This window comes from Scomber scombrus, chromosome 5 (genome assembly GCF_963691925.1).
Source record: "Scomber scombrus chromosome 5, fScoSco1.1, whole genome shotgun sequence".
NCBI classification, from domain to species: domain Eukaryota; kingdom Metazoa; phylum Chordata; class Actinopteri; order Scombriformes; family Scombridae; genus Scomber; species Scomber scombrus.
In genome coordinates, this window is record NC_084974.1 from 24203673 (window position 1) to 24226430 (window position 22758).

General features: G+C 38.9%; 2 protein-coding genes across 3 annotated transcripts; both read left to right on the plus strand.

Annotated features, from left to right (window-relative positions):
* LOC133980821 (zinc finger protein ZFP2-like) lies at positions 1 to 5615 on the plus strand. 2 transcript variants are annotated; one of them, XM_062419627.1, is made up of 4 exons: positions 1 to 564; positions 1623 to 1987; positions 2926 to 2995; positions 3081 to 5615. In XM_062419627.1, exons 1-4 carry the CDS (start codon positions 141 to 143, stop codon positions 4673 to 4675), a joined length of 2454 nt encoding a protein of 817 aa, XP_062275611.1. In that variant the 5' UTR covers positions 1 to 140; the 3' UTR covers positions 4676 to 5615. The 2 variants fall into 2 exon arrangements, with proteins under 2 accessions (XP_062275611.1, XP_062275612.1); XM_062419628.1 differs by having other exon boundaries at positions 468 to 584.
* A 580-nt stretch (positions 5616 to 6195) lies between these two features.
* LOC133981018 (zinc finger protein 729-like) lies at positions 6196 to 22103 on the plus strand. The gene is made up of 12 exons (XM_062419905.1): positions 6196 to 6351; positions 7764 to 8103; positions 8375 to 8425; positions 9212 to 10679; positions 12459 to 12621; positions 15030 to 15128; positions 15620 to 15839; positions 16172 to 16242; positions 16867 to 16992; positions 17606 to 17879; positions 18828 to 19573; positions 20543 to 22103. The coding sequence occupies exons 1-12, from the start codon at positions 6223 to 6225 to the stop codon at positions 20807 to 20809; spliced, it is 3954 nt and encodes a 1317-aa protein (XP_062275889.1). The 5' UTR covers positions 6196 to 6222; the 3' UTR covers positions 20810 to 22103.
* Positions 22104 to 22758: the final 655 nt, after the last annotated feature.

The window sequence follows — 22758 nt, forward strand, 5'->3', positions numbered from 1 at the left end:
CCGCCATAAACGACAGATCTGTTGACACCAGTTGTGTTTGAAGTGTGGCTCACTTTTGTTCAAGATGCTAATTCATATTTATTAAAAAAAAATGTGCCACGAATCCAAGCGCAGGTGAGTTTGAATCTGACTGCAGGAAAATGGAGGCGAGGTTCGGCGGCGAGGTGGCGTCGGTGGTGGAAGTCGCGATCCGGGCGGCCGTGTCTGTTTTCGGGGACGTCTGGACGACAGAGGCGCCAAATACGGAGTGCAGGGAGGCGAAGCTCGGAGAGATCCAGGAGATCGAGAGGAGCCTGGTGCTGCAGATCCACCGGGTGTTCACCGAGTTCTCCTCGGAGCTGCTGGAGGAAAACGAGGCTCTGAAGGCCAAAGTGGAGCAGCTGGAGGACGTCCTGCAGAGGAAAGCCGGCCAGCTGCAGCAGGAGCTGGAGGCCAGAGTGGGTCAGCTGGGCAGAGACATGGAGCAGCTGGAGCAGGAGCTGAGGAGCATCAGTGACGGAGGGAGCAGTAACACACCAAGAGGAGGCCCGACCCAAGTCCTGCTGCAGGAGGACTCTCTGCCAGGTGAGAGACGGAGAGAGAAGGTCTGTGTGTCTGTGTGTCTGTGTCTGTGTGTCAGCTGATAGATCACTCTGATCATTTAGATTCAGATTTAAAACATTAACAATGAGCTGGGAGTTTTTTAGATTATGGGCTCAACAAAGTGATGAAATTCACTTTGAAACTTCAGTATGTGTAAATTAAACTAAATTAACTTATTCAACAGCATTTCTATGTGTATTGTGTTTTCACTTTATTGCTTGCTTTTATAAAATACTTGCAATGGGGGTGCTTTCATACCATCAGCACATGTGTATATTATCTCAGAAACTTTTGCATATTGCACATTTATTCATACAAAGATTGTTACTGTATATAGTATTTTATTTATTTAATCACTTTAACCCTTATGCTGCTACTCTTCGCTGTACTGCTGTGTCAATTAGAATTCTCCCAAGGGGGATCAATAAAGGTACATCTCATCTTATCTTAAAACATCAACAGTGAGCTGGGAGTAGTTTTTTAGATTATGAGCTCAACAATGTCATGAAGTTCACAGTTTTTTGGGGGTTTTTTAAGTAGTGATGATGCATATTATAATTTCCCAGAGCAGAGCACAAGGTGACAGATCTCTTACTTTGTCCGCTAAACAGCCTTAAACCCAAAAATATTTATTTTACAGTAAAGTAAATGATGTGAAAAGATGAATCAATGATCAAAATAATTGCCAATTATTCATCTATTGAACAACTAACCGATTTAATCGATAACATAAAGACTTATTTTCTCTCATTGGTCTCAATTTGTTCTTTGTTTTTGTTCTTTTTCTTTGTTATCCTCAGTCTACGTTTGTTCTGTCTTATTATCAGCTTGTCAATCATCTATGAAGCACTTTGAACTACATTAACCTGTATGAAAAGTACTATATAAATAAAGTTTGATTGAACTGATAATAGCAGTTAAATCCTCACAAACTGGACTGGATTTATCTGATATATGTACATTAAATACATCTCACTGATTTTCTGTCTTTTCCACTTCTTTGTTTCAATGTGTCTCTTTTTCTCTTTGGATCAACACAGGAGCTGCCGTGTTGTCATCCTCCACCAATCAAGCTTCACCCGCTGCCCCCCTGGCTGCCATGATTGAATCCACCTCGGACTTTCTGATGGTTTCGGCAGACGACACCAAAGCTGCTGCGACCGAAGCTAAACCTGAGGTGGCTCCGATGGTGTTTGTGGACAGAGTCAGCTCGGCTCCCACGGTGCTGCTGGTAGAAGCAACACAGGTCGTCACGCAGCCCCCAACGTCATCAGCGGCTGACTGTGAAATGACGGAAGAGACGCAACTCATCCTCAAAACCGCAGCCTCGCCGGGGTCGGCGCCTCAGGACGTCCCCAGTCCAGGCTCCAGCAACGGCAGCGGGGACGACGCAGGGGAGGAAAAGGTCGGTTCAGTAGTTGAAAGCTTAGTTTTTATTTGGAATAAAAGACTTCCAGCTGATACTGATATGTGTATTTATACTTATCAGCTGTAGTCACAGATACAGCAGGACCTCACTAGTGTTTATTTCCCCCAAATTAATCCATGCTGCTGGTTTTAAAGGTGCATTACGTAGAATTTTGTGGCATCTAGTGGAATAAACTTGGCAGAAATGGAACATAATTTTCATAACTGTTTTAATGAGTGAAAAATCACCTAAAACTAAGACTCCTGTTTTTGTTAGCTTAGAATGAGCCCTTTATATTTACATAGGGAGCAGGTACCCTTACACTGAGGCCACCAATGAAGGGCACCAGCCATGTTTCTGCAGTAGCCCAGGACAGACAAACAAAATGCTGGCCTTTGTTGTTTTTCTTGAGATTCATAGTGATCATATGTTCTCCTACATCTTTGGAAGAGAAGGGTGGGGGAGGGGTATTTAGGTGTTCAAAGTCACTACTAGATACCAGTAAATCCTACACACTGCACCTTTAAGCAATAGATTGAGCCAAAAATTCTTCTTGGATGTTTTCTAGTATCATAGTCATATATAACGGGGAAGTTTAGTGCTTGTTATGATTGATATGATTTATATAAAATTTGTATTCATTTTTGTCTGTATAAGGGCATATTATGATATAATCTCAGGATCTTCTGCATATTGCAGATTTATTTACACAAAGATCCAGTTTACTGTATTTAGTATTTTATTTATTTTAGCCTCATTTTTGTTTATTTATTGTCGATTCTGTTTTAAGTACACTTTCAATCTTACCTTTCTCCCAAGGGGGATCAATAAAGATACATCATATTTTATCTTATCTTGAACCTGTCATTCATGGCATCCAATCTTTTTATCTTACGCTTTTTTCAATACATGCTGTCTTTCTTTCTGCATTACAGAAAACTGTGGAAGAGGCACCTACAGGGAGAACGAGGAGGACGAGGAGAGCACATGTTAAAACTGAAAAAGGTATGAAAAGAACTCGGAATATACTTCCATCTTAAAAATAACAAAAAAGTCTTCAAATATGTAATCGACTAATTTCTCTTTTCAGCTTCCACTGATAAAAGGGCTGAGGAGAACGAGCCGGAGTCCGGTGAATTTCAAGGACGAACACTGAGAAAAAAAGAGTCACGGGCAGTGAAGCGGTTCTTCTGTGAGCACTGTAACGTCGGTTTTCATTGGAAAGGTGAACTGAAGAAACACATGAAGGTTCACAAGAAGCCTTTCCCTTGTGACCAGTGTGACAGAAGTTTCCTGGAGAAGAAGTCTCTTGAAAATCACCTTACGCGTCACGAGACGCTCAAAGCCCCCCTGCCCTTCCCCTGTCCTCAGTGTAAAAGATCGTACCGAAAAGAGCAGTCGCTGCAGAATCACCTCAAGCGTCACCAGGGGCAGAAGCAACCGAAGCCGTTCACCTGCGACCAATGCGGGAAAACCTTCAGAGTGGAGCAGTCTCTGGAAAACCACCTGTTACGCCACGAGAAGTGGAAGCGAATGCTGAAGTGCCAGTATTGCGACAAGACCTGCAAGACGACCGTCCAGTTGAGGTGTCACATGGTCGTTCACTCGGAGGAAAGACCGTTTAGCTGCGCCACGTGCGGGAAGGAGTTCAAGAGTAAAGACACGCTCCGCTTCCATCAAATGGTTCACACCAACGCCAAAAAGTACCAATGCCAAGTGTGCGACGAGACTTTCAAATATGCTCACTCCCTTACGGTGCATAAGAGGAAACACACGGGCGTCACTCCGTTCATATGCACCATATGTAACAAGTCGTACAGGACTGGCACAGCTCTGAAAAGACACAGTGTAGTCCACACGGGCGAGAAGCCGTTCACGTGTCATATATGCGGAGCTCAGTTCAGCCTGAATAACAACCTCAAGAGGCACATTCGCATTCACACGGGAGAGAAGCCGTTCACGTGTCAGGATTGCGGCAAGAGCTTCTCGGACAACAACAAGCTCAAGTCTCACATGCTCATTCACGGCGCCAGAAAGCCGTTCATGTGCGACCTGTGCGGGAAGACCTTCCTCTTCAACTGCAGGCTTTTGATACATCAGAAGTACGTGCACGCCGACAGGAACGAGGAAACGGATGGCACGCTCAGATTCTTCCAGACCAGGCGTAGAAACAAGTCAGCGGTTAAACCGTACAGCTGCAAAATATGTCTGAGGAGTTTCAGCGCCGCCTGCTCCCTCAAACTCCATGAAAAAGGCCACAGCGAGCACAAGGAGTTCAACTGCGGCATATGCGGGAAGGCTTTCCATAACAAATACTCGTTTGGTTATCATCAGAGAAGCCACTCGGGGGAGAAGCCATTTGTTTGCGAAGTGTGCGGGAAGGGGTTTTTCCACGCCGGCAGCCTGAAGCAGCACGAGCGAATACACACCGGCGAAAAACCGTACAAGTGCGACCAGTGCGGCAAGGCCTTCAGAACCGATGGAAACTTCTACAGACACTTGAGGATCCACACGGGCGAGAAACCGTTCGAATGTTTGTACTGTCACAGGAAGTTCCACCAGTCAAACCAGCTTAAGTCCCACATGCAGGTCCATACCGGCCAGAAGCTCTACTCCTGCCAGCAGTGTGGCCGAGGCTTCTCCGATTCGAGACAGGTGAAGAAGCACAGCTGCGACGGCTCATAGTGACTCTCAGCTGATTGACCAATGGGACGACTTGCGTTAATCTAAAAGTCCTAAATGAAGCGGCAGTTTGTTGTGTTAAGGGACACAAAGTGATGTGTGTGGTCCGGTGCCTTTAAACTCAAATTATCAGTCAGCTGATCAAGCGTGCCACTTCCATTTTTACGTTCTGTTGTTAAGAGCTTGAACAATTTGCTCAATCTGGCTAATTGAAATTGAATTTATCTGCTCCAAATTTGAGAATATGTTCCATAGTTGCAGTTATTCAGTGAAAAAATACAAAATATTTGCTTGTGATTACGTCACAATGTCAAAGGGATTCTTGTTTGTCTTCATATACACGTATTAACTGATAACTTAGTTTGGTAAGTTTTGGCTGTTGGCCAGCATCAATTAAGAGTTAAGGGAATAAGGAAAAATAATTATTACTAAAACTAGTCGCAGCTATACTATCATTCAGAGTATTTGCAGTAGGAGTTAGCATCGCTCATGGCATTACAATGTAGTATAGCACAATAGTTTATGGTGTGTATAGTTGGAAAAAAACAACCCAAATATGACTGTTTACCTTTATAGAAAATTGTGGCCATTTTAAAAATCCCAAGTTACACATGTGAAACACAAAAAACAGAAGTAATGAAGTAAGACGCCTCTGTAAATGTTCTGATGATACATGCAGCAAAAAAAAGGCCAGCGTCCTGATTTCGAGAGGCGTTACAGGATTTATTTTCATATACTGAAATTCTCTTTTACCAGTTGAGTTGATATTAACAAGGGTGGTCTTTTTTATTTTTATTTTTATGTTGTAATTTGAAGACTTCCTAAGCTATTTTGCATTAATTTATGTTGTTTGGCTACATAATGAATACATTGAAATGCCATTTGAGGTGTGATTTATTTTTTTTCTCAAAGTAATAACATAAATTGTAAAACAGATTTTGCTATGTACAGTTTGATGCACTGCATAAACTAGTTTTGTTTGTTATTGCGATTAAAGAAAATACGCAAAACAACTTTTAAAGAGTTTTTTTTTTTTAAAATTGAAATAGAGTTTTTCCTCTATTCTACTTACATTTCTGGATGGCAAGTCCCATCCCCTAATCTGCCTCTGATTGGTTCTGACCCTGATATAAGATAAGATATTCCTTTATTAGTCCCTTGATGAGGAAATTTACATTGTTATATTATTACCCTGACCCAACCATCTCACTCCTCGTGCTTAATACAGAGATTAAGAGAGTAAGTAACTTAATATAACTCATACAAGTAAAATTGAGCAATTGCATATCTAACTGTGTTTTAGATCATTTTATTTGATCTATCCGTTTGTATTGTTTTATTGATGTGCTGTTAATAAAGTTGGCAGAAAAAAACCCTCATGCCTAATCCTAACCAATCCGAACGAGGAAGGCAAAGAGTTTTAGCCAATCAGAGACAGAGGAGGGCGGGTCTTCGCTGAATGCGGGTGGGGGAAAAAACTGCTGAATGCGGTTGTATGTATTTTGAAATACTGTTGTGAGACACAGCCGTGTGAACTTTTAAAGGTAAAAATGTCCGAAAATGTAGTGTTTTATTCCGAAACTAAGTCCATTATAGAGACCGTTATAAAGACTACTATTGATGTTATCGGAAGTTCAAAAGAAGAAAACGCCACAAAGGAGACAAATGTGAGACGTACGGTGAGTCAACGATTTAATATTATGAGTGTATTATGACTGTAACTACACATATATATTAATAACAGTTTGTAGACCTGATCAATCGATAATGTGAACATGAAAGAGAATGTTTACTATGAGGGACAGAAATGCTACAGTTGAGGGAGATTGAACCAACGGAATGAAGACAAGTAGAAGGACAGCGCAGTAAAGATGGCGGAATGTCATGACGTACACTAAGTAACGATAGAGTGTAAATGTACTAAATAAATGCCAAATGCAACAATAAATCTCCAAATAATGACTTAGTAGATCAAAATAATGATGTGGTAACTCAAAGTAATCACTTAGTATCTCAAAATAATGAGAAACTATCTCAAAATAATGACTTAGTATCTCAAAACAATGACTTAGTGTCTCAAAATAGTGGGAGACTATCTCAAAATAATGAGAAACTATCTCAAAATAATTAATTAGTACTCAAAATAGTGAGATACTATCTCAAAATAATGACCTTGAAGCTCATAATAATGGCTTAATATCTCATTATCTACCTTCTATGAAATAAGGAAAATGACTGTTTTTACATGTACTTATATGCAGAGAACATGACTATTATTATATCAATTCTTTATTATTAATAACAATAAAGAAGTACTCATCACAATTTTAGCACAATATAACAAATCTATTCCTCCAAATTTTTAGATATTGAAAAGACCAAATGTATTTTTTGAAATGGTGAACCAGAGACTTTAATATATTTATTTTACCATTGTTTTTACCATTCAGTTACTTTTTTGACTCAAATGGAAGATAATAAATTGTATTATACTAATTATATTTCTAAAACGGAATGTAAAAATGTCATTACATATTTTGAACGTGATTAATATAATACTGAACTCACTGTAAACGTATTAATTCTATATGGTAAATTTCATGTGAATGCGATACAACGAAAGTTTCACTGGATTCAAACTTGTGAACTCTAAGAAAAAACTATAGAACTGTCAAACTGTATGGTGAACTCTTTAAAAAAGAATAACGTATTATTATTTAATTATTTAATTTCGTTTTATATTATTGTTATTATATTTATTTATTTAAAATTTACAAATTCCTCTAAAATTTAAATGATTGTTTATTTGTATACCATTATATTGAGCAGATCTGTTTGTAAATTTGAATATATTTAATTATAATATTACTGATACAACAATCTTATTGTTTCAATTAAAATTCTTGCAATTAAATTCATACTAAAGACAATTAGATATTTTAGTCCAGTGATTCCCAACCTAGGGGCCAGGCTCATTCACAAGCAGATAACATCAGATACATGTGTCCATGATAAATAATCTTTATACTAGTTTTTTCTAAAGAATATTTTATAATAAAGTATCTTGACTACCTTATTTTAATCCTCACAGCCAGATTTTGACAGCATTGTGGGAATGTTGGCTCAGGAGGCAACCAGAAAGATCAACACCATTTACACCCAGCTGTCGTCACTTCTGCACAACGAAAACAAAACCCTGAAGGCCAAAGTGGGGCAGCTGGAGAGCGAGCTGACAACTATGACTGCAAATTATGAAAATGCCAGAACGTGGAGAGAAAATGTCTTAAATGGTTGCCCGGTTCTTTTTGAGGAGACTGGGTTGATCTTCACCTTGAAACCGTTTGGGAATTTAAAAAGAAAGCCAGATAAAATAACAGAAGGAGTCACAGAATCGCTGCCTGCTGCTGGTTTGACGAGTGGACGGAATGCTGGTGAGTTTCTATTAAAGAAAAAACACACCCTGAATATCAATCCTGGCAAAAAGGAATTCAATTTAGGAAAAGTTGGGAATTGTGAGCTGAACTGAAAGTAGACAAGGCATGTGTAAGGGAAGTGGGTGACATAAAATAACCTCCAGGATGAAATTAACTTAATGACTACACAACATATAATATAACTGTAATAAATGGGTTTTTTCAGTTGACTTCTGCCTTAAATAATGTATTATTATTTGCGTTCTTATTTTCTTTTTTTTTTGTTCAGGTGGCGCAGAGGAGAACTCTGAAGCCGAATCATCACCAGCCAGTAGACGAGGTAACACTTTAACTCAAAATTGGAAGTGCTTCACGTTAAATTAAGGCAAAAACACAGGATTTTTGAATATATAGTTTGTGATCATGTGGAACTAAGAGGAGAGAACACAGTAGTCCAGTTTTAGCTGCTCTGCACTGAATTGATTTTAATGTCATCCTCTTTACATACAAAGCCATTAATGGGCTACATGGCTCACTACTTTGTTAACTATTTGCCTTCAAGAACGCTGCGATCATCTGCTCCTGGTTTATAGCAGCTTGCTATTATATCTTTAAATCAAACCTAAAAAAAAACGTACCTCTTCACTTTAGCGTTTAACTAGCTTTTCCATCATCTTCACACTGATGCACTACTGAACTTCTTTTAAAATGTTTTATTTTACTTGATTTTATATATATTCTATTAATTCTATTTCTTAGCTACTTTTACTATGTACTATTTACTCTCTTTTATTTCTTTGTTCTTTCTTTAAACATTACTTTATGCTCCTTTTATGTCCTTTTAATGTGAAACACTTGGTGTATGTAATTTATTTAGTTGTAAAGCACTTTAAGCTGCATTTCTTGTATGAAAGGTGCTATACAATAAAGTTATTATTATTATTATTATTATTATTATTATCATTATTATTATTATTATCATGAATTGATTTACAAGGTTTCATTGTTCCACAACCTTCATTCAATTCATTTAAGTTATGATTTATGTGTCCTTTCAGTTTTTGTATTTCTAGTCCTATAACTGTGGACATATGCGGTAACATTTATCTTCTCCATGTTCGTTTAGACACTGCGGAGAATTGTACCACGACAAACACCACAGAGCCCAAAACTACTGACAGCCAGAACACACAGGAAGCTGAAATCCAGAAGAAAGGGAAGATGTTTGTATGCGACGTCTGTAACAGGAGCTTCAACCGGCAGTTTCATCTGATGAAGCACATGAACACTCACAAAGAACAAAGGCCTTTTGCCTGCGACCAGTGCCCGAGAAAATTCAGGAACACTGAAACCTTTGAGCACCACCTGCTGCGCCATGAGGAGAAGAAATATACAACCTTCAAATGTTCCCTCTGCGATAAGATATTCAAAACAAAAATGCACCTCAAGGCTCATCAGCTTGTGCACACCGATATGAGACCTTTCACCTGCTCCACCTGCGGGAAGGGATTCAAAACTAAACACAACCTGCAGGCTCATCAGGTCGTGCACAGCGTGGAGAAGCCGCACAAATGCTCCGAGTGCGGGGAGAGTTTCAGGTATGCGTTCACGCTGCAGTGCCATAAAAGCATTCACACAGGCGAGCATCCTTACAAATGCACCGTGTGTGGCAAAGCTTTTACAAAGAGGAGATCGCTGAGGACGCACCAGTCTGTCCACAGAGGGAAAATCTTTACCTGTGAGACGTGTGGAGCTGGTTTCACTCTTCAGCACAACCTGAAAAGGCACATTCGCATTCACACAGGGGAGAGGCCGTTTAAATGTATAGTCTGCGGGAAGAGTTTCATTCAGGACAACAAGCTGAAAGCCCACATGCTCCTTCACGGTGCTTCCAAGTCCTTCATGTGCGACCTGTGTGGGAAAACTTTTCTTTACAACTGCCAGCTGCAGAAACACCAGAAGGTCACCCACGACGAAAGACACGGGCAGGTCATCAGAAGACGAACCCAGGAGCGAGGTAACCGCAGAGTTATCTATCGAAGGGACAGGACGACGGTAGACGTGACGCCGTTCACATGCAAGACTTGCCGCAAGGGCTTCGACACGGCGAGTTCACTGAAAAGACACGAGCTGATTCACGTGGGTAAGCTCCAATACAACTGCGACACATGCGGGAAGTCTTTTTTCTACAAGGCCACCTACGATTACCATCAGCGGATCCACTCTGGAGAGAGGCCGTTCGGCTGCGAGGTGTGCGGGAAGAGGTTCATCATCCTTCAGGCTCTCAAGTCCCACAAACTGCAGCACTCCGGAGACAAACCACATACTTGCGATCAGTGCGGCAAGGCGTTCAGGATCTACACGAACTACCTGAGACACTTGCGGATCCACACCGGGGAGAAGCCGTACGAGTGTGAAGTTTGCGGCGTGAGGTTCAGGCAGCTCGGACACGTTAAGTTTCACATGCAGGTGCACACGGGAGAGCGGCCGTACTCGTGCAGCAGCTGTGGACTCGGATTTTCAGACTCAAGGCTGCTCAAGAAACACAACTGTACTGAGAAATATCAGAAAATGTTGGGGAACACACTCGATACGCCCTGAATCTGAACACCTGGTTATGAAAAAAAGATGGTTATGATTATATTAATGTAGCAATGGTACAACAGTACAATAACTAATTATTTCCCATCAGGGCCAAACAGCCTGTCCTTATATTAATTGGATATTTAAGGCTAATAACAAAACAGGGACAGATATAGAACAACAAAAAACACAAAGCACCTCTGGTATTGTACACCATGTAACAGAGGAAACATGTTAACCACAGTTATCCAATGTGGTTTCTGATAAATAGTGCCTGAAGAAAATGTTATCTTGGTCGTTATGAGTCCCAGCAGCAAAACGGCAGTTATGATGCTTGAAACAGTCAAACCAAGTCAGTGTTTAAATAAAAGTGGTATTAAATGTTATGATTCTTCTGTCTGCTGAGTTGCCATAGCTTCAGTTTGTATGACAGGAGTCGCTGAGGAGGACCTGGTTTTCAGAGTGAGGTGGTATGCTGACTCTTAATAAATAATAAAGGATCACAATCAGAGGGGAAAGGCATAGTGTGGAGGAAAGTAAATCAACAGTGGCAACAGCATTGAGATGATACAGTAAAAGGGAGACATTTACACTCAATCCAAAACAGGTGGTTGGGATTAATGCCATGATCAGGCGGAAAGTAAAGTACAATTATTCAAGTACTTCATACTTCTACTTCCCCGCATTTCAGAGGGAAATGTTGTCCTTTCTCCTCCACTACATTTATTTGACAGCTTTAATTACTTTTCAGATAAAGATTTTACATAAAATATGTATTATAACTTTATAAATTTAAATTGTCGCTCTTCTATTTTTTTTTAAGTGTTATGCACTTTGTAGAAGGTGTTATATAGTGTACACTTATATATAATATGATGCTATATAAAATATGAAGGTGTACTCTTACTATTAAGTAAGTAGATACCCTAAGTATCTAAAATTAGCTCCACATCTATAAACTACAACATTAAAATGCTCTCATATGTATTTGTTAAGTGATAAAACCAAACAATATGATATACTATAATATAACACAGCCTGCATCACGAGTACCTTCAATTTTTGTACTATTAAGAATATTTTAATGATAATACTTATGTACTTTTACATGAATAAGAGGTTCAATTCAGGACTTGTAATTGAGTGTTTTTAGACAGAACTTCTACTTTTATTTAAGTAAAGGATGTGAGTACTTTGTCCACCACTGGCCATGAGGCTGACACAGCTGATATTTAATCCATATCCTTATACCATGCAGGAAATGGGTGAAACCCAAATGAAACACATGACAGCCAGTCAAGGAAATGTTGCAGATAAGATAAGCTGTATCTTTATTGATCCCCCCCCCCCCTTGGGAGAAATTCAAATTGATACAGCAGTACAGTGGGAACAAAGTAGCAATGTAAGGGTGAAAGTGATCAAATGAATAAAATAAAATACTACCGTATACAGTAAACAATGTCTGTGTAAAGTGCAAGACTATTTTAAGACTTTAGATACACACGCATGATTTAATAGGATAATTGAATGTAATAGTATAGTACCTATTCTGATCCATACGCCAATCCAGCCACTATCAAATCAGATAAATTAAAGAAGATAATGAAGCCTGAAGGTGGCAGTAAAGCAACAAGATGAATACCAACTGCGGTAAAAACCACAGAAAAAGAAGCTCATATTCTGGCTGTGAGTGTGAAGTTTTCTTCACCATAACAACAATATTGTAGCACCAAAAGCTACTTTTTTTAAGAGCTGAAACAGCAGTTATAGCTTTCATATTAATTTATCACAATGTCAGATTTGGAGGCGCAGGTAGGCTCCATTTTGGAGATAATGGTCAACGCGACTGTCACAGAAATGACCAAAGTTATCGGCAGCTGTGATTCGACACGTCCAGAAGCGTCTCCGAGTTGCGTTACGACCGAAAACACACAAGCGTCCTCAGAGGAGAAGGTAGGGGAAGCTGCAGTCGGTTACTGGTATGTGTTTGTGCCCCCGGTGTTATGTCGAATTCTGTTCCCCCATCGATTTGTGTCCCCTCTATTCCATAACCCCCAACCAGTCGTCTTCTGAGGTGCTTAACTTGAACCCACGCTTACCTTAACCCAGTCCAGCTAACTGTAACCATAACCTGACTCCAAACACAGATGTGTTGCTATGAGAAACCTGAGAAACACAGTTTTACCAGCAGAGGGACATTTTTGAGGGGGAACAGATTTCGACATAACACCGGCTCGGCATCCTTCCCTCCTAGTCTGGCGTCAAGACAACCAGCTGATCATAGAAATAGAAGAGCTAGCTCGCTGCTAATGGCTAAACTCAAGTGTCGACGGGCTAAAAGGCTGTCTTATGTTGGTTAGAGACTATATTCAGTTTATAATAAAATTAAATATGTATGTCTGGCTGATTAAGGTGACACAACAATGATGAAGAATCCATCTTTGGACGCCATTTTGAGTTGGACGGCAGGCCCAGGCTTTTCTATCTGCTGTATGTCTAGAAAACGTTTCAGCTACAGGTTTCACCTGCCAGGACCTTCATAATACTACTTATCCTCCAGTCTTTATCTCATCATTTAAACTGTGATAATAATAATAATAATAATAATAATAATAATAATAATAATAATAATAATAATAATAGTGTACTCAAATATCCAGCGGTGGAATAAATACTCAAATCATATGCTTTGATAAGTACCAATACATTAATATAAAAATACTCCATTACAAGTTAAAGTCCTGCATGAAAAATCCTACTTAAGTAGCCTAGAAGTTCATATTCTGAGCTTGATGTAGTTAAAGTACTACAGTAAAAGTAATGGTTTGGTCCCTCTGACTGATATATTATATGACATCATTAGATTATTAATAGTGAAGCATCATGGAAGCTTTTATGATGCATCATGAATGTATCTATTTATTGTCTGTATGGTACTGACCTGAGCAAAATGAATTTCCCTTTGCAGATAACAAAGAGTATCTATCTATCTATCTATCTATCTATCTATCTATCTATCTATCTATCTATCTATCTATCAGTCAGTGTTAGAGCAGCATGTTACTGTTGTAGCTGCTGGAGGTGGAGCTAGTTTACACTACTTAGTTAGCTAGTTTAGTCCAGTGGTTCCCAATAGGGGAGAAAATATACGATATTGGGTTCACAAGATCGAGACGAGATTTTAACACTATTTTTAAGAAAACTTCAATGAGGAAATATAGGCTATGACTGGTCTTTTATTTGAAAGTCACAAAATGCAATAATGCAGGTGCTTTTTGAAATGTTTGAAATAATCATCTTGTAATGAATGTCACTTTAGTTCTACTTTCTAAGTATGAATTATCATACGCAGTATGCAAGCACTGTAAAAGGTTTTCCCATATAGATGGATATTTTATAGATGGATCATTTTGGTATTTATGGAAATAACAACCATAAATACCAAAATTATATACAATCACAAATACCAAAAAGTGAAAAGAATAGAAATAATTCTTGTCTATAAATATAAATGAAATAAAATGTCAAATTATCACACATTAGAACATATTGCTAATAAAAAACACAGAAATAAAAGTAAATTGCACAAATCCTATATCACACACATACACTAGTAGAACAACATATAAATTGTGTTATAATTTGGTAGTGTGACTCATTTTACTTGTTGCATCATTCGGCTTCCATAGCTGCGCTAGATTCCCTGCTCCTCCTACCTCAGGCTTTCAGTGTGAGATCATCTCAGCAGGTAGAGGCTGTAACAAGGTTAATGATCCAAACGTGACATTATAAAAAGAAGACATGACGACGTGCAAATAAGCGATAGAAAACTCTCTTTTTTTGTGTGCGCGCCCTTAATATTGCTTCGTGAAACATCATTCACCTCGACGAGAAATATTGTCACGTTGTAATCTGCTCGGGACCCCTCCAAAGGGTCAGCAGATAAACCTAAAGGAGTGCGTGAGATGATTAATGGGAGTGGAATGAATACTTGAAAATAACTGAATAGCAGCTGTGTACCATGACATCGTTGTTGATTACATTATGTTTTATGTGGCTAATTAGCTGTCAGTAATATCTCTCTAAATAGTATTAATCAGTGGTGGAAAGTAGTTAAATGTTGGGTTCACAATTTTCAAGTCATGAGCCCAAATGAACATTAAAACATGTTTTTCTTGTTGTAATCATTCTTCCTGTTCATACTGTTCATTAGAAGATCCCTTCATAATGCACTTACAATGGAAGTGATGTGGGACATGAAAACACACAAGGATTTGCCTGATTATCTGAAATAGTCAGTTAATGTTTCACCTTTTATTGTACAATGACATTTTGTAAGTAAACTGCATTATTCCCATCAGGTGATCCAGCTCAGTGTCTTCATGACGTCTCTGGCTCAAGAAGCTGTGGAGAAGATCTGCCAGCTTTTCCACGAATGTTCCTCTCTGCTCCAGTTAGAGGTACGTCACTTTACTGCTCTGATAGTAACTTTTAACATTACGCTGTCTGTGTCTGGAGGCACGCAGCCGTCAGTCACCAACAGTCCAAAAAAACTTAATTTGAGAAGCTGAAACCAGTACATCTTTTGGCATTTTGCTTGAAAAATGACTTTAATGATTAGTCAGTTAATAGTTGACGATTCATTTTCACCAAGAACAAACTGTGGTGTCTTTGTTTTTTATGTACTCGCTCATACTGTTTCTTTTATTATTGCAGTAAAAGTTTTGGGGTACAGAATATAAGCAATATTGTTTCATGGAAAACAAGAAACAGACATACAGTCAGACGTGGAAGTAGCACTCTTTTGAACATAATCATTCAGTGTATTAGTCTACAATATTTTCAGGCATTTTCAGTCAACAATAGTAGCAGTTAAAAATAATGAAGATGAAATATTTCCTACAATGGCCTAAAAGGCTTTTTAAAGAGCCAGTTGGTCTTTGTTCTGTAGGTGAGACACGATGTGGCAGAGATCGAGGACCTTAGGAGGAGACTGGAGGTGGCAGAGACGGAGCTGAAGCTGATCCTGGAGGGGAGCAGAGGCCAGAACGAGGGGCAGGAGCTGACAGAGGGAGGCAGCGGTCAGGAGGGAAAGGGGGCTCCTCCGGCCAACGGAGCAGAGGGAGAGACCGTCCCGACCAATCAGCGATCGGCGAGGAAGAGCCGCAGAGGTGATGAGTTTTATCCTTTCACTGCATTACAGGACGTGTAACAATGTATGTGACAAATGTTAATATTTAATACATTATGTCATTACACAAATTGGGAGTACCTGAATGTTCTGTTTACTGGTGTTAGGATGTAGTTTTCTTCTTCTTGACACTGCATAGAAGACTGATACTGATATTAAAGCAGTTTGCTTTTAAAGAACTCCTGAAAACACATGAAGAAGGTGACACCGTAGATTATAGTGTAGTGTACTTTCTTTGTCTTTGTTTTCTGTCTCCGTAGTTTGATGAAGCAGAATTTGCCACAAAACTAACAAGTGTTTGGATTTTTACAGCTGTAACTAGTGGTGATGCCGGAGTGAAGAGATCGCCCATCATTCACCTGTGGAAAGGCAGAGCTTATGAGGTAACTTCCTGTCTCGTCTTATACACTATAGATGTCCTCACATCCTCAGGCTGAACTGGGTGGTCTCTAGTTCCCAAATAGGATGGTATTCTAAACAAAAATGGTCAACTAACAATTTCGAAGAATAATATTTAAGTTGCCTTTAAGTCTCATTTTTAATTATTTTGTCTTTTTTAATTTGTAAACTATATGGGGTGGGGCTGATATCAGGACTTTGTGCAAACTAGTCAAGTTCATCTGCAACAAACTTTGGAAACCTTTTCTTTTGCACATGAGATATATTGGGACAGCAAAGAAAACACAATTAAAAAAAACAACAGAGATACAGTGAAGTACAATAAAAACAATGCCAGAGAGAAAAAAGGTGCATAGCAGAGGTTCAGTTCATGATTTCAGTGTGTTTGAATAAATAATAGGCTAATTGTAATATTTATTAATAATAGTAAATAGATAGATATGGTGCAGATAAACTCTCAGAGAGACTGACTTCTTAACACAATGAATATAGTGAAATGGTATAATAATATAATGTAATATAATATAATAGATATGTCCAAGTATAGTATGACATCGTAGGTATTTCTCCTAATCTTTTGACATCTCCTTATTGTCTATTTCTCTCAGGACACTGTCCAGCCAGTGATAATAAAGGAAGAAGGATTGGAGGCATTTGCTGACCATGCTTCTTCTGATTCTGGTCAGAACAGAGACGATCTAGCACAGGATGATGACGATGACCCGGACTACCAGGTTGGTTTCACAGATCCGTCATTCATCGTTTGTTTGTTTTGTTATCTTATTTGCTTATTTTTCCCTGTGTTTTTGTTATGTATAGAATTTAATATATATATATATATATACATATACATATATACATATACATATATATACATATATACATATATACATACATACATACATATATACATATATATACACATATATATATATACATACATATATACATATATATATACATATATACATATATATATGTATACATATATACATATATATGTATACATATATACATATATATGTATACATATATACATATATATGTATACATATATATATTAATATACTGTACATTTTATAATTAAGATGAAAAATTAAGAATAAGTTTGAATTTTAAGTTTCTCTGGAGCACATTTCAGGATGACAAACAGTTTAACAACAAAATAAAGAATATTTAAGGATCACGACGGCAAAATTCACCAGCCAACTATTATTTTACCAGATAACTTACAGTGTGTTAATGTGTCTACACCAGTTAATGGAGACTTTTGCCCTCTTGCCAGTACGTTAACTCACGCATTCACTTAAAACAAATGAATGAACAAAGTGTGCATTTTTCTGTCAGTTGGAGCCAGACGATCCAGACGACGGTGACCCAGGATTCATCGCCAGACCCAAATGCGTTGTAAAGCCCAAATCCCACCGAGGTCGAGCCAAGAGTAAGAACCAGCAGTCTCTGAGCTGCAAACACTGCAGGAAAACCTTCACCAAGCTGCAGCAGCTCAAAGCACACCAGGCTGTCCATGGCGCGAACGTAGAGAAGCCTTTCCACTGCTCTCAGTGTGACAGAGGCTTTTCATTCCAGCGAAGCCTCAACGCACACATGCTGCTTCATACAGGTGAGTGTTCAGCTTTCTGTTTAGACTTCTCACAACATTTAACCTTGTGGGAACGTTCAGTATAATCCAGTACTGAGGCTAGAGGATGCTGGTCTCTTTGACATGTGTAAGCTGTGTACTAGTTGTTAGGGACTTAGGTGCAGCAGGACTCCACATTAAGCTGAAAAACACACAGCCCAGAGCAAAAAAAAAAAATCACCCTGTGAAGGAAACAGCCAATGAAACATACAAAAGTTTGGACACACTTAATGAGAAAGTATGTCCAAACTCTTGACTGGTACAGTAAATAGGAAACATTTACACAACCAGCAGACACAGCAGCATTCATTTGAAGGTGTGTTTCAGGCTACTGATGCATGTAAGTCCCAGTACTCATTCTCCTTCTCTGGTTTGGTCTCCTTCAACTCTTGATAAGAATATTTGTCTTTTTAGTAAATGAATGTTCCACTTTCTTCACCAGTTAGTCTCTAACTCTATGCTATCTGGTGCTGGGCAGATACGAGCGCAATGGCTTTATCAGAGACTGATCGCTAAAACAGCTGCCTGCTGCTGCTAGAAATGGGGTTGGTGAAAGCAGTGAGGCTCAAAAACAAAGTTATATGTCCCAAAACCAAAACATTGAGTTAAAAGGGGCTAAAAAGCTCAGTTGAACTGCTGGATTGTTTGCCAGTGCATTTTTGATTGATGTTCATTCAAAAATTAAAGAAAGGAATCATTGCACACCTGAGAAGTGGCAGGTGGTAAGAGGAAAGTGTAATCAAAAAATGAAAAAAAAGCTCCCACACTCTGTCTCGCTCACTGCTGTTTGTTTTATTTAGTTGTGTTTAGGTCTATTTTTGATTGATGTTTATTAAAAAGGTTTATTAAGGGAGTTTTAAAAATCATAATATCTTTTGATGTTTGGAGCGTCATATTCACTCTCAGAATACTCTCTGTTCCCATGTACAGGTGAGAGGCCGCACACCTGCGATGTTTGTGGGAAGGGTTTCACGCTGAAGCAGCTGCTGAGGAACCACCAGCGTCTCCATGCCGAGGTCCGGCCGTTCCGCTGTGACCAGTGCGGCAAGAGTTTCTATCGAGCCCACGGCCTGAAAATGCACCAAATGGTCCACACGGGAGAGCGGGCCTACAACTGTCAGTACTGCAACAAAAGCTTCACAATACAAGGTAACCTGCAGCGCCACCTGCGTATACACACGGGGGAGAAGCCATTCAGGTGTGAAACGTGCGGCAAAAGCTTCAACCAGGCCGACACTCTGAAAGGACATCAGAGGATACACACCGGCGAGCGTCCCTTCAGCTGCGAGACCTGCGGCAAGTGTTTCATTCAGAAGAGTGCCTTGAAAATGCACCAGAAGACTTCTCACCCGGGCGAGAACTCGCTAGCCTGTGTGGCGTGCGGCACCATGGCGGCCTGTGTTGACTCGCTGCGCAAACACCTCCAGACTCATGCGTCGACTATCCCGTGCACGTGCGTGATCTGCGGCCGGCGGCTCAGCTCCATCACCGACCTGCGCCTGCATCAGCAGCACCACACAGTGGACAGGCCTCACAGCTGCGGGCTCTGCGGGAAGAGCTTCAAGTCGTCCAGTTACCTGAAGATTCACCTGAAGACGCACAGCGGGGAGAGGCCGTTCTCCTGCGACATCTGCGGTCGCATGTTTACACAGCACAGCAGCCTTAAGTCACATCAGGTCGGTTCACATAGATTATACGTTTCTAGTAAAGTGATATTCAACACCAATATTACTGTGTTGCTTGTGTACTTATTATTCATTGCTCTTTATTCTTTCTATTGATATTGTTTCTATGTTTGCTATCCACTTGCTGCAGCTATAATGTAAATTTCCCCACCATGGGACTAAAAAAGGATCATCTCATCTTATCTTATATTTCCATATCTGTCACTTACTGTGTTTGAAATGAGAACAAAACAGAGACCAAATAAACAAAAAGAACATAAAACTATCTAAAACTGACTTTTCTTATATCAAAATGAGCTGAATTAATTTCTTGATAGGTGAAAAATTGACTTAAAATATGAGAATAGTTAGAGGACTATTGGAGGACAGCCACATCTCATTTCAGCAGTGTATCGTACAGTATCGTATTTTACAGTATCGTATCATATCATATCGTATTATACATTATCGTATCATATCCTATCCTATCCTATCTTACCCTATCTAATCAATACAGTATCATACAGTATTGTATCCTATCCTATCCTATCCAATCAGTATTGTATTGTATCGTATCATAAAGTATCATATCCTATCCTATCCTATCGTATCAGTACAGTACGTTATCGTATCATATCCTACCCTATCTTATCCTATCCAATCAGTACAGTATCGTATCGTACACTATTGTATCCTATCCTATCCTATCCTATCCTATTCTATCCTATCAGTATTGTATTGTATTGTATTGTATTGTATCATACAGTATCCTATCCTGTCCTTTCCTATCAGTACAGTATCGTATTGTACAGTATCCTATCCAATCAGTACAGTATCCTATACTATCCTATCTTATCCTATCCAGTCAGTATTGTATCGTATTGTATTGTATGTATTAAATATGTGAAATGCTTCAATGTGGTTTAAACCCTTATACAATGATTTCAGTTACAGCTTTTCTTTCGACACTCTCTTTTAAAGGTGGTGCACACGGGAGAGAAACCGTTCAGCTGCGACACGTGTGGGAAATGTTTCAGCAGCACCGGCAACCTGAACAGACACCAGCGCATCCACACGGGGGAAAAGCCGTTCAGCTGCGACACGTGCGGACGCAGCTTCAACCAGGGCAACAGCCTGAAAGCCCACCAGCAGATACACACCGGGGAGAAGCAGTTCATGTGCGACAAGTGCGGGAAGAGTTTCTCCTACCTGAGAAACCTAAAGGACCACAAATGTTTCTATGTGTGAAGCTAAACTGTGATGAGACGTCTGCCCTTGTGGCAGAGCGGCCAGCCGAGCTCTTCGGTACCTGTTGAGGGATACATTTAAAGGATTGGTTGAGAAAATAAAGGAATAAGCTTGCAGTGAAAGTGGCTTCGGTGATTATAAGCTACCTTCAAGGAAAGCAGTGGGAGTACGTGTCGTTGATTATCACCGGTTACATGACTGAAGAAATAAAACAAGGTGGAGACAGTTACTGTAAAGGTTTAAGTGCAAACCTTTTTGTGTTTTTAAATGTAGGTGTTTACCTGACACTGTTATTCAGGCAGTAAATATGATAATAGAAAAACAACATTAAAAAACTGTTATAATACTGAAACCACGAAAGAAAGATCTACTACAGAAAACAGACCTAAGAAGAGCAGTCACTCGTATTTTGGGTATTTTGAAGGAGCGACTGTTACCCTGAATCTAAATCACGCACACAGATGGACAAAATGAAGCATTTATTTATGGGAATAACTGAAAATTGTCAAGGTGTCACTCAAGAGCCTTTTAGTCTTTTATCTGAATACATTTGTAAGCAGCGTTTGCTGTCACTTATTTTAGTAAAGGACTGAAATAAAATCTGCCATTGTGATTTTCAGTTTTAACCTTTGGTATTACTACTATAATACAACCACAGAAAACATATTCCTCTTTAATGATCAGCTGTATATGCTCTTAAAAAACTGACTGACTGAACGCTTGTGAGTATGAGAAGAGTTTTTCTATTTTTGTGCCACTGGCAGACCTCATTAATGGCCTCTTACTTTTCTTAAATGAAGTTTTGTCGCACACAGGATCTCAAAACTTCATTTTTGGCCCTGTGGCCATTGTGGAAAATGGATTTAAAACGTGTTAAGCATTTTAAATAGATTGTAGAGTAATAGTTTTAGTAGAATATAACATGTGCCAAAAGATATGACGTATGAAGAGTCAGACAAGCCACAACTGGCAGCTGTTACATTCTTACTAGGACATAAACTATAAAATCAAGTACGACTGATTTTATTGTATTTATTTTTTTAAATATATATAAGAATTCTTAAAGAAGCTTGTTGAAGTTGTAAAACTGATATTTATGAATGATTTAACCAACTCGAGGAGTGTTTTTCTGTTTCAGGTGAGGAGCACCAGTCGAGTTTTTTGGAAGTAAAGCTGCCTTGTGTGCATTAGATGAACTGATGTGCTGATTGAAAAACGAAACAGATACAGAAACAGTTATTTTCTAAGAATGTTTTCATCTGTGACTTTGATTGTGGAGTGTACATTTGTTATATCTCACCTTTGTGACTGTGAGTCAAATTGATAAACGTTGACATTGAAATCTTGTGGGTGTTTTTTCTGTTATTAACTCTCAGAATACATTTAGAGAAGCTTAAAAAGAGTTCAGTGTAATTTTTTTAGTGGTTTACTGTAACTGTGAAGTTGGTCATAACGCGCAAACTTCTGTCTCCTGTTATGCAACCAGTTTTTATGATATTAAGCATTAAAGAAGTAAAGCTGTAACTTATTTGTACCAATTTTACCTGCAACAAATCTATTTGCAGGATCACATTTTTGTGATATTTTTCCCTGAATTAATTACAGGTGGGGTTTTTTTTTTTATTCTAACTTACAGCTTACTGAGATGTGTGCACTATACATGCACAATCATATGTTTCTGAATTGTAAATAATTAATTAAATAAGACAAATATACTTTATGTGCCTGAACGAAAATGCCACAGTTGCTCTTGAAGTGTTGCCTTTTTATTATAGTCATCAATAAAGTACTATTCAAATAACTGTACTAAAGATTTATAGTAGTAAGAGTAGTAAACCTATATTTATACCCGAGAGATCATTAAGAGTGATCCTCATTTGCAATGACATCATGTTTAATATCAATATTAATTATATTTTTATAAAAGTGTGAAAGATGTGTACAATCAT

Bases quoted from the DNA above. Each gene is read 5' to 3' on its own strand.
- LOC133980821 (XM_062419627.1), top strand. From the start codon at position 141: ATGGAGGCGAGGTTCGGCGGCGAGGTGGCGTCGGTGGTGGAAGTCGCG. The intron at 1,988-2,925 runs GTCGGTTCAGTA...TCTGCATTACAG, and splicing joins ACGACGCAGGGGAGGAAAAG to AAAACTGTGGAAGAGGCACC. The intron at 2,996-3,080 runs GTATGAAAAGAA...TTCTCTTTTCAG, and splicing joins ACATGTTAAAACTGAAAAAG to CTTCCACTGATAAAAGGGCT.
- LOC133981018 (XM_062419905.1), top strand. From the start codon at position 6,223: ATGTCCGAAAATGTAGTGTTTTATTCCGAAACTAAGTCCATTATAGAG. The intron at 8,426-9,211 runs GTAACACTTTAA...ATGTTCGTTTAG, and splicing joins ATCACCAGCCAGTAGACGAG to ACACTGCGGAGAATTGTACC. The intron at 15,840-16,171 runs GTGATGAGTTTT...GGATTTTTACAG, and splicing joins GGCGAGGAAGAGCCGCAGAG to CTGTAACTAGTGGTGATGCC.